Source organism: Salmo salar, chromosome ssa02 (genome assembly GCF_905237065.1).
Source record: "Salmo salar chromosome ssa02, Ssal_v3.1, whole genome shotgun sequence".
Taxonomy (NCBI): Eukaryota; Metazoa; Chordata; class Actinopteri; order Salmoniformes; family Salmonidae; genus Salmo; species Salmo salar.
In genome coordinates this window covers 24107970-24120481 of record NC_059443.1, presented here as the reverse complement: position 1 = coordinate 24120481, position 12512 = coordinate 24107970, and the positions used below count along the sequence as shown (strand labels likewise).

General features: G+C 42.2%; 1 protein-coding gene across 1 annotated transcript; it reads right to left on the bottom strand.

Annotated features, from left to right (window-relative positions):
- Positions 1-7298: 7298 nt before the first annotated feature.
- On the bottom strand, positions 7299-10593 carry trp-ii (trypsin II). The gene is made up of 6 exons (XM_014155449.2): positions 10484-10593; positions 10154-10304; positions 9739-9989; positions 7934-8070; positions 7648-7749; positions 7299-7467 (listed from the first exon to the last, which is right to left on the bottom strand). Exons 1-6 carry the CDS (start codon positions 10557-10559, stop codon positions 7420-7422), a joined length of 765 nt encoding a protein of 254 aa, XP_014010924.1. The 5' UTR covers positions 10560-10593; the 3' UTR covers positions 7299-7419.
- Between the last annotated feature and the right edge of the window lie 1919 nt (positions 10594-12512).

The following is a 12512-nucleotide window of genomic DNA, read 5'->3' as shown; positions in this document are numbered from 1 at the left end:
ACATCAGTCATCCGAAATTCCAAACAATAACCAGTATGCTAAAGAAGTTGAAATGACGTGGAAACAACATTGATTCAACCAGTGTGTGCCCAGTGGGTAGGCCCTGTGAACGAGGTAGAACAAGACCGACATATTGTATTGTTTGTGAATGGCTGTGACCAACAGACCTGACTGTAATTACATTCTAATTTATCATGGTTAGATATTCCCGAAAGCTGGAACAATGTCTTTAAAACGTACATTGCGGACAAAGCGTGATCAGATCCTGGCCTGGAAAAAAGAGGTGCTATTACAGGCACCATCCAATACTACACTATTGGAAGCCACTGAGTTATTGTCTGCCCGTTTATTGTCTGCCAGTTTTCCTGAGGCAGTATGTCATTCACACACCTCACTAATAAAATAATATTTTCATTACAGCACACAAAAATAAGATTTCAGGGCCAAAATCGGGGACAGGCTGCTGCTGTCAGCTAATGAAAGTTAATGGGTGTTTAGTATAGAGCTGAGAGCAGTAGCTGGTTCCTTTATTCACCATTGTAAGCATATGGCATATGAAACACATTGGATTTCAAACAAATGTATTTATAGTTTAAAAAGCATAAATAGTATCAAAATCATTTAATCAAGCAACTTAGTGTCATGTGCACATATTTTGTTATGTATTTAAAGGTCTAATGCAGCTGTTTTTATCTCAGTATCAAATCACTTCTGGGTAACAATTAAGTACCTTACTGTGATTGTTCTCAATTAAAATGGTCAAGAAAAAACAAAAATAGCTTCCTAGCAAAGAACAGAAATGTATCAAGCAATAGTTTTGTTAGGACTATGTGAGAGTGGTCTGAGTGGGCAGGGGGAAACTAAAAATGTGATATTATTGGCTCTATAAAAAAATAAATAATAATAGGGGGTTTGGAAGTGTCTTTCATATTGGTCTATTAATTAATTTACCACAAAAATCCATGCCACCAAAGTAGGCTGAAATTTCAGGTGGTCTTTTCAAACATCTCTTACACTAAAAGTGAATTATCATACTTTTCACAATCTCACAGTATTATTCCAACCTCGTGTGAAAATATATATAAAACACAGGAAAGTCACGTGTTTGACTGCACTAGGCCTTTAAGTAGTACAGTGAGGGGAAAAAATGATTTGATCCCCTGCTGATTTTGTACGTTTGCCCACTGACAAAGAAATTATCAGTCTATAATTTTAATGGTAGGTTTATTTGAACAGTGAGAGACAGAATAACAACAAAAAAATCCAGAAAAACGCAGACGTTTCTGGTAGTTGGCCACCAGGTTTGCACACATCTCAGGAGGGATTTTGTCCCACTCCTCTTTGCAGATCTTCTCCAAGTCATTAAGGTTTTGAGGCTGACGTTTGGCAACTCCACAGATTTTCTATGGGATTAAGGTCTGGAGACTGGCTAGGCCACTCCAGGACCTTAATGTGCTTCTTCTTGAGCCACTGCTTTGTTGCCTTGGCTGTGTGTTTTGGGTCATTGTCATGCTGGAATACCCATACACGACCCATTTTCAATGCCCTGGCTGAGGGAAGGAGGTTCTCACCCAAGATTTGACGGTACATGGCCCCGTCCATCGTCCCTTTGATGCGGTGAAGTTGTCCTGTTCCCTTAGCAGAAAAACATCCCCAAAGCATAGTGTTTCCACCTCCATGTTTGATGGTGGGGATGGTATTCTTGGGGTCATAGGCAGCAATCCTCCTCCTCCAAACACGGCGAGTTGAGTTGATGCCAAAGAGCTCCATTTTGGTCTCATCTGACCACAACACTTTCACCCAGTTGTCCTCTGAATCATTCAGATGTTCATTGGCAAACTTCAGACGGGCATGTATATGTGCTTTCTTGAGCAGGGGGACCTTGCGGGCGCTGCAGGATTTCAGTCCTTCATTGCGTAGTGTGTTACCAATTGTTTTCTTGGTGACTATGGTCCCAGCTGCCTTGAGATCATTGACAAGATCCTCCCGTGTAGTTCTGGGCTGATTCCTCACCGTTCTCATGGTCATTGCAACTCCACGAGGTGAGATCTTGCATGGAGCCCCAGGCCGAGGGAGATTGACAGTTCTTTTGTGTTTCTTCCATTTGCGAATAATCGCACCAACTGTTGTCACCTTCTCACCAAGCTGCTTGCCGATGGTCTTGTAGCCCATTCCAGCCTTGTGTAGGTCTACAATCTTGTCCCTGACATCCTTGGAGAGCTCTTTGGTCTTAGCCATGGTGGAGAGTTTGGAATGGCATGGGGCTGTTAAATGTTAAATGACAGACATGTATAAACAAAAGTATGTGGACACCCCTTCAAATTATTGGATTCGGTTATTTCACCCACATCCGTTGCTGTTTGTCTATGCAATCTCCAAAGACAAATATTGGCAGTAGAATGGCCTTACTGAAGAGCTCAGTGACTTTCAATGTGGCACCGTCATAGTATGCCATCTTTCCAACAAGTGAAATTTGCCCCAGTCAACTATAAGTGCTGTTATTGTGAAGTGGAAAGTCTAGGAGCAACAACCGCTCAGCCGCGAAGTGGTAGACCACACAAGCGCAGAATGGGACCGCAGAGTGCTGAAGCGCGTAACGAGCAAAAATCGTCTGTCCTCGGTTGCAACACTCATTACCGAGTTCCAAATTGCCTCTGGAAGCAACATCAGCAAAATACCTGTTCGTCAAGAGCTTCATGAAATGGCTTTCCATGGCCGAGCAGCCACACACAAGCCCAAGATCATCATGCGCAATGCCAAGCGGAGTGGTGTAAAGCTTGCTGCAATTGGACTCTGGAACAGTGAAAATGCATTCTCTGGAGTGATGAATCACTATCTGGCAGTCCGACGGATGAATCTGGGTTCGGCAGATTCCAAGAGAATGCTACCTGCCCAAATGCATAGTGCCAACTGTAAAATTTGGTGGAGGAATAATGGTCTGCATACAATGACATTGTAGACGATTCTATGCTTCCAACTTTGTGGCAAAGGTTTGGGGAAGGCCCTTTCCTTTTTACGCATGACAACGCCCCCGTGCACGAAGCAAGTTCCATACAGAAATGTTTTGTCGAGATTGGTGTGAAAGATCTTGACTGGCCTGTACAAAGCCCTGACCTCAACCCCATCAAACACCTTTGGGATGAATTGAAACGACGACTGCGAGCCAGACCTAATCGCCCAACATCAATGCGCTTGTGGCTGAATGTAAGCAAGTCCCCGCAACAATGTTCCTTCCAATATCTAGTGGGAGGCCTTCCCAGAAGAGTGGAGGCTGTTATAGCAGCAAAGGGCGGACCAACTCCATATTAATGCCCATGATTTTGGAAGGAGAGAAGGTGTCCAAATACTTCTGGTCATGTAGTGTATTTGTTTAAAATCTATCACTTGATGGTTTCATTTCAGAGAGACAAATAATCATGTTTTTTTGCAAGATGCTATATACCCACTTCACTCTCAGAGAAATAGAACTGTACACATTTTACATTTGTGACATCAATATTTTTTATTTTTTTTTAAACAATTCAATACAGTAATATGAGATCTGTACGTAAAACATTTACATTTTACATTTTACATTTTAGTCATTTATTGAGAGCGACTTACAGTTAGTGCATTCATCTTAAGGTGAGCCAACCACATATCACAGTCAAATATACAGGATACGAACATTCCATTCTAGCTAAACAATGGATTAAAGCATTCTGCCCCCAAAAAATACATTTTCATACACATCAAAGATCTATGAATTAAACATCTGAGAACAGTAATATTTTAAACACAAATGAAGGTACCCATAAGCAGTAACTTCTGATGAAAAAGAACAAATGTGGAAAATTGGTGGATTTAGCATTTGGAAATAAGCTCTTCATATTCCCATTGATTTTTAAAGAATATAACTTATATGCCTCATCAGCTTAGTTCATGAACTGTTGTACCCCATCAGAACTCCTTATATAAGCCTGTGTAACGCCATTGTCCGTGAACAATATAATTGTAAACAAACCCTGTATACCCTCAAAACATCATTAAAAGTATTGTTTTGATATCATGGATGGTCAGTCCTTGCTTCCATGTTTCTGTCTAAGAGTTTGAGAGTGGTTACATTCCTCCAGCCCCATCCTTCAGATTTTCACCAAAACAGCGGCGGTGTGACCGCTTTGCTATTCTTTGAACTGCAGACTGCCTCTTTTAACCTTTCAAAAGTGTGAAATATTAAGCTTGAAGTATTGGCAATAACAATGATGTGTTTTCAGCCGTACCATTAATGGTTTCTTTGAAAATAACTATTCAATAGAAAGTCCACAAACAATAGAGGATTGCCAGAAAATAGAGTTGTCTTACCTTGTTGCAATCAAAAAGAAAAGTTGTGGTGAGATTTGTTTTCTCTGACTGTATCTCAGGGATGCTGTTTCAAAAGTAAATCAGAAAGGAGGATACCTACCACCTCAGGTCAAAAAGTTCTCAGTCCTCTTTCCTTGTACGTATAAGCCTCAGTCACATGCCGTTCAGAACATTGTAAAACAACACTGCATGTCCTATCAACTGATACTCATTTGGGTAGGACTTTATTTTGGTAACACCTTTATCTCACTTTAGGGCAGCATTAGGTTTTTAGCCATTACAGAAACATTATAATTAGCTAAAATCCCCTCCCCCCAAAGGGTATGTCCTAACCAGACATTCGCTAGTGGGTGGGCCTACTGAAGAGTATTTTTGTAATTATAATGTATACTTTTTGCATGTATGATTATATTTTTATTGCCATTCTTGTGTTTGAATGTGATCAGCGAAGATAGTTTGCTATGCATCTCGCCCAACTAGTTTCTTGTTTACTGAGGCTGACTCCCTACTGCGGTGAATAAATGTCTTCCTTATGAGAACTTTTCATCTGAACCTGTTTGACAACACATTTCTGTAGATTAGAGGTGTCAAATATATGACCAGATGCAAGGTGGCACCGCTGGCAATTTAGCAATTAGACACTAGCTTAACGCTCCACATTTGCCCATCTTCTATATCTCTAAACTCTGCATCTCTCTGTCTTCTGTCATCTTCCTCCTATCATGCTTTCTGAACACTACTCCCTCTCTCCATCCTTCTCTCTTTCTCAGTAGTTTTTCCAACAATTGTTTACAGACAGATTATTTCACTTATAACTCACTGTATCACAATTCCAGTGGGTCAGAAATTGACATACACTAAGTTGACTGTGCCTTTAAACAGCTTGGAAAATTCCAGAAAATTATGTTATGGCTTTAGAAGCTTCTGATAGGCTAATTGACACTATTTGAGTCAATTGGAGGTGTACTCAGTGCCTCTTTGCTTGGCATCATGGGAAAATCAAAAGAAAACAGCCAAGACCTCAGAAAAAAAATTGTAGACCTCCACAAGTCTGGTTCATCTGTACAAACAATAGTACGCAAATATAAATTACTATTTTGTTCAAAGATTGTAGCCATTCCAATTATGTGTGATTGCCTACACACTTCTTTATAATGTCAACCAAGAGCCTCCTCTTTCTGACATGCCATCAGCAGAAGTTTGTCTGGGGGATCTCTCATTTTCTGTCTCTCAGGGTGACTCCGGTGGCCCCATGGTGTGCAACACTGAGGTGCAGGGTGTTGTGTCCTGGGGTTATGGCTGTGCCGAGCCCGGTAACCCTGGTGTCTACGCCAAGGTAAGAATATAGGCTTCTGCTGCCAGGTTTGTGGGACAAAGCATCAAGTAGTTTGTGTGACAGCATTCCTTTAAATTAGATCGCTGGTTCATCCATGTCACAACTACATGTTTCTAACTTCAATAATACCAACTTTATCTCAGGTCTACAGTGACTTGGCCCTGTGTCCACTGATGTCTCCCTTCTCCTTCTCTTCCTCTAGGTGTGCATCTTCAACGACTGGCTGACCAGCACCATGGCCAACTAATACATCTGATCCTGGCTTCAGTCCCCCAGCACTATCGCACAACTCTACAACATCATCTGCAGTTCACCATTCACCTATTCACTGGAGATGCAAATCGTATGATGAATAAAGCATTTAAAATTATTTCAGTCTACTGAGACTGTTTGAACTTGTTTTAACAGCTCGGAGGGATTGGGCTGGGGAAATGTAGCCACTCTCAAATGTATAGACAGATCTATGGATGCAAGGAATGACCATCAATGAGACCAAAATAACCATGTTTTGAAGCTAAACTGTTTGTGTTAACAATTACACTGTTTACAAACAATAGAGTAAAAAGGCTGTATATTTGTGTTCTGATTGGGTAAGACAGTTGAACTAAGCTCATGATTAGGTATTTCTCTATAGTATAATACCATAAGCCACAAACTTGCAGCTGGGTCTGCTCACACAACTTTGCATAGATTATTCTCATTTTTGGCTCCTAAGTGCTTCGTCCAGAGACATGCCATAGGCCACTTTATACTCGCCTATGTTTTATATTTCTTTACGTTTTTTGTGTTTTTGGAATGTCTGTAACCATGGGAAACCGTGATGTCACAATGTACACCAGAATCTCAATTGAGATTCTCCCAATGTATAGAATGCTGCCTCTGTCTGGTCTTAACTTTCATTATAGTTGAAGTTCAAGTCTTCGAACCCCCTGAACGGCGCCTTACACTATTGAACACATACACAACAGTATGTGTTCAATAGCATACTGTAGCAAAAATATAAATGTGTATACACTGAATATAGTTAATTTTGATTTATCGGAGCGTTGGGGAAAATACATAGTTGTAACACTTTTTATGCATCAAGTGATCACTTCTCTCTGACATTTACGCAAGCATGGCCCCATAAAACGAATGTTGCCACTTGTGGATTTATGAAAAATATGAACATGTCTATGACGTTTCCAATAGAAAGATATTTCTAGTGAGAAATAATTCCTCTTAACAGTTTACAAGGTTAAAGGGATAGTTCACCAAAATTAAGAATGAACATAATCCTAATGATTTGTAGAGAGAGTAGTCTGTGCAGTCAGAGAATCTGTATTCTGTAGAGCCAGAGAATCAGCAACCCAAGTTTTGTTTGATATGTTCCCACATATTTGATAGCCAAACATAAATGGGACTGGTAGATCCCCCCCCTCTGTTACAATTACAGATTTATAAACAGACACAAATTTAGACATTCCACTTGTAAACAACACTCCTTTGATGACATACAGAACAAAATATTGCACTACTACATTCATGAATATGTGCTCTATGCTGCCTGCATGTAAGAAGTACCTTCTACGGTATATTCATTTTTATAGTTAACCTTGGGAAATAGACTCAGTAACTCAAATTATTTTAAATGCTTTATTTGTCATTAGTATTTAATCTCCAGCACATAAGGTGGATGTTGAACTGCAAACGATGTTGTAGAGTTGTGGGACCGTGCTGGAGGACCGAAGCTAGGATCAGATTTAGTAGGTGGCCATGGTGCTGGTCAGCCAGTCATTGAAGATGCAAACCTAGAGGAAGAGAAGAAGAGAGACATTAGTAGACACGCTCAATGGGAGGCAACATGAGAACCATCAATCAATGTTTTATAGACTCAGTGTCTTTTTTCAGGAAAACAAGGGATGTCACAGTGATGTATGAATGTTGATGTTTTCCTCAAACACAACAGGAAAACAGTTTTTCTGTCTTACCTTGGCGTAGACACCGGGGTTACCGGGCTCGGCACAGCCATAACCCCAGGACACAACACCCTGGAGCTCACCATTGCACACCACGGGGCCACCGGAGTCACCCTGAGAGAGAGAGAGAGCGAGAGAGAGAAAGATTGAGAGATCAAGAGAGAGGAAGGGAGAGAGAGAGAAAGAAGGGAGACAAGTGATATGAATTGGTTATTTCATTATCAATTTCTAATCAATTGAAAAAGTTAATTTAAAGTCATCATTGGTACCACTGAACTGAGGTCAGAGTAGTAAGTACCTGGCAAGAGTCCTTGCCTCCCTCCAGGTATCCAGCACAGAACATGGCGTTGGTGATCATGCCAGGGTAGGAGTTGTTACAGTCGCTGTAGGACAGGATGGGGATGTTCAGGCACTGAAGCTTGTTCTTGTCAGCGGCTGTGAGGAAAAGCAGACCGAGAGAAATGGAAGAATGGAGAGAGAGAGAGAGAGAGAGAGAGAGAGAGAGAGAGAGAAGGATGGAGGGAGGAATGGAGGGAGGAAGGAAGGAAGGTAGAAGAAGGTGGAGAAGGAGGAGAGTTATTGTTAGATATAATGACATAGTGTTTTTAACCTCTCTTGGGTAGGGGGCAGTATTTTCACGTCCGGATAAAAAACGTACCCGATTTAATCTGGTTATTACTCCTGCCCAGAAACTAGAATATGCATATATTTGTTTGATTTGGAAAACACCCTAAAGTTTCTAAAACTGTTTGAATGGTGTCTGTGAGTATAACAGAACTCATATGGCAGGCCAAAACCTGAGAAGATTCTATACATCAAGTGCCCTCTCTGACCATTTCTTGGCCTTCTATAGCCTCTTTATCGAAAACAGAGGATCTCTGCTGTAACATGACATTTTCTAAGGCTCCCATAGGCTCTCAGAAGGCGCCAGAACGGGGAATGATGACTCTGCAGTCCCTGGCTGAAAAACAGTAGCGCATTTGGAAAGTGGTCGATCTGAGAACAATGACACGGGCGTGCGCGTGCACGTGAAGACACCATTTTCTTCTTTCAGTCTTTGAACGAAAACAACGTCTCCCGGTCGGAATATTATCTCTATTTTACGAGAAAAATCGCATAAAAATTGATTTTAAACAGCGTTTGACATGCTTCGAAGTACGGTAATGGAATATTTTGAAATATTTTGTCACGACATGCGTCCGCGCGTCACCGTTCGGATGGGGACCTGAACGCACAGACAAAAAAGAGGATATTTGAACATAACTATGGATTATTTTGAACCAAAACAACATTTGTGGTTGAAGTAGAAGTCCTGGGAGTGCATTCTGATGAAGAACAACAAAGGTAATCCAATTTTTCTTATAGTAATTCTGAGCTAGCCCGTGATGGCGAGCTATCTACTCAGAATATTGCAAAATGTGCTTTTGCCGAAAAGCTATTTTAAAATCTGACACCGCGATTGCATAAAGGAGTTCTGTATCTATAATTCTTAAAATAATTGTTATGTTTTTTGTGAACGTTTATCGTGAGTAATTTAGTAAATTCCCCTGGAAGTTTTCGGTATGTTTGCTAGTTCTGAACGTCACATGCTAATGGAAAAAGCTGGTTTTTGATATAAATATGAACTTGATTGAACAAAACATGCATGTATTGTATAACATAATGTCCTAGGACTGTCATCTGATGAAGATCATCAAAGGTTAGTGCTGCATTTAGCTGTGGTTTTGGTTTTTGTGACATTATAAGCTAGCTTGAAAAATGGGTGTGTGATTATTTCTGGCTGGGTACTCTCCAGACATAATTTAATGTTTTGCTTTCGTTGTAAAGCCTTTTTGAAATTGGACAATGTGGTTAGATTAACGAGAGTCTTGTCTTTAAAACTGTGTAAAATAGTCATATGTTTGAGAAATTGAAGTTATAGCATTTTAAAGGTTTTTCAATATCGCGCCACTCGATTCCACTGGCTGTTGACTAGGTGGGACGATGGTCCCACATACCCGAGAGAGGTTAATAGTAGGTCTACATTTTCTATGCCTGTAAACACTCTCGGTCACCATGAAGATGATCAACTGGCACAACCTTTGACCCAGATTCTGTACTCACTAGAACTCATGGTGTTGCCCCATCCAGAGACGGTACACATGGTGCCAGCGGGGGCACAGCTGGTGGGCAGAGCAACAGGCTGCACGTAGGTGTTGAGGGTGGCGGGTTTGCTCAGCTTGATCAGCATGATGTCATTGTCGATGTTGTAGGAGCTGTAGTTGGGGTGACGGATCACGCGGGATGAAGAGATGAACTGCTCGCTACCCTCAGTCACCTGGATGTTGTGCTCGCCCAGACGCACCTCCACACGGCTGAAAGAGAGAGAGTTCCATTTTTACGTTTTTTACTTTCACAGTTCATGTGAATGTGGAGTTCACCTGTGTCCTTTGGTTTTGGAAAAGTTATTTTTAACAAATTCTTGCAAGGTGTTATTGACTCAACATGTTGCTAGTAGTTCACATGGTATGCTACTTACGACTGGTAGCAGTGAGCAGCAGACACAACCCAGTTCTCATTGACCAAGGAGCCACCACAGAAGTGGTACCCAGAGTTCAGAGACACCTGGTGGGGCTGGGAGTAGGCCTTGCACTCATACCCTCCGACGATCTTGTCGTCCTCCGTGGCGACTGTAAAGGGAGAGCAGGCACATTCTTAGCTATATTACCTCACCTTTTGAGATGGAAAAGCAAGGAACTGTGATAAAACAACAACAACATATTTCTTAATAAAGTCAAAGAAACAAATGTGTGATGTTAGTGTCATTACACAGTCCTGTTCTTTATTCTATGATCATTACTATACTCACAAGCGGCTCCAATGAGCAGAACGAAGACCAGAGAAATCATGGTTGCTGTGTGATCCTGTCGATGAAAGGGGTTCATCTGCACCCCTGGTATATATGCAGAATTGGGTGTGCCGCCCCGTTTAATGAAACTGTTTGATTGGTCAAGAGAAAACCAATCAGAGGCAAAATGTGCAATGCCAAGGTCAGCATTATGACACAGCAGTTTCCATCAAGGATTGGTATGAAGTTGACCCTAAAAGCAGCATGAAGCTAAATATATGTTGTCATTAGTCCCAGTACTTTTTAAGTGCAGATTCTTGACGTCTGGATTTGATTTAATTTAATTTCTTACAGAAGAAAGTGATACATGTTCAGTAAACTACAACTGATAGTTTGAGATGGACAGTATTCTCTGCAGTTCAGACTGTATGTTGACCTCAACATGATTGGAACGCAGCTGTGTGGTTCACACGTTGGTGTTCTCTTGGATAAGTTGACAAACACAGGTTTGCTGCTCACAAGGCCAATTTTAGCTTTGTAAACAAGTAAACTGGGTTTAAGGGGTTTTGTTGAAAAGTCATTCAAGGCTGTCTTAAAAATATACTCTGTATAACTTATGGCCATGAGTTCATTACATAAATTATACTGTATGCAGTTAATATACAGTAAAACACTCAAAGTAAGCACACACTTACAATTTATTATGTTAGGTATTGTCATGGATCCCCCGGTATTGCTAATCATTCCGTTCACCAGCTCCAGAGGTCTACGTCACCATCATTATACAACGTGACAGAATAATCAACCCATCTAATGGAGACAGCAGGAAAGGCCAAGCTGGCGACCATCGTGGGGATAGACTAGCATCACGAGAACTGTCTCTCCAGACTCGGCAGCGCCATGGACAGCGTAGTGGCAACCATCCTGCATTTGGAGGGGAATGTGCAGTCCCTCCAGTCCCCAGCACCGGTTCCAGCATCAGCCCACACACCACCACTACCTGCCTCCATCCCATCTGAGCCGGTCTGCGGAATACCCCTGTCCCTCCCGGAGCGCTTTGACGGCTCCCCAGCGAGATGCAAGGGGTTCCTTCTACAATGCGACCTGTACCTCACTTGCTATGCCGAGGCTGTCTCCGGGAGAGACAGGGTTGCCACCGCCATCTTGGCACTGACCGGACGGGCCCTGGATTGGGGTGCCGTGGTCTGGGAAACTGGCGGACCCATGGTCGAGTCCTACGAGCGCTTCATCCTCCTCTTCTACTCGGTGTTTGAGAGGGGGTTGAATGCCTACTCCAACTACGCCAGGGATCTAGGACCGCCTCGGAGTTTGGCATGGAGTTCCAGACCGTTGCAGCCTCCACCAGATGGAATGAGTCGGCTCTGGTCACCGTGTTCCACAGCGGACTGCGAGAGGATGTCACGTCCTGACCCTTGTAAGAGGTAATTTTCCATAGTAGAGGGGTCAGGGCGTGACAGGTGGATGTTTTGGGTGGTTTTGGTTTTCTGTTTCTATGTGGGGTTCTCTAGATTTCTATTTCTATGTTTTTGTTTTCTATGTTTTGGCCAGGTATGGTTTCCAATCAGAGGCAGCTGTCTATCGTTGTCTCTGATTGGAAGCCATACTTAGGCAGCCTGTTTTTCATGTGTGGGTGTGGGTAGTTGTTTTCCGTTTTGTCTATGTACCTGACGGAACTGTTGGCTGTCGTTTTTGTTATTTTGTTTAAGTGTTATCATTAAAAGGAAATATGAGCACTTTACACGCTGCGCCTTGGTCCCCTTTATACGACCCATGTTACAGAGGAGTTACAGGCGAAGTTAGCCTGCCATGATGACAACCTGTCACTCGACCAGTTCATCAGCATGACGATCCGGTTGGACAACCTCCTGCGGTCCCGACGAAGAAACTGCACATAATCCAGAGCTCATTGCCAGAGCTCATGTGGCCAGAGCCGATGGAGGTGGGTTTTGCACGTTTGCACGAGACAGCGCGTAGGAGAAGGAGGAATCTGGGCCTCTGCTCCTATTGTGGAGAAAGGGGTCATTTCTCC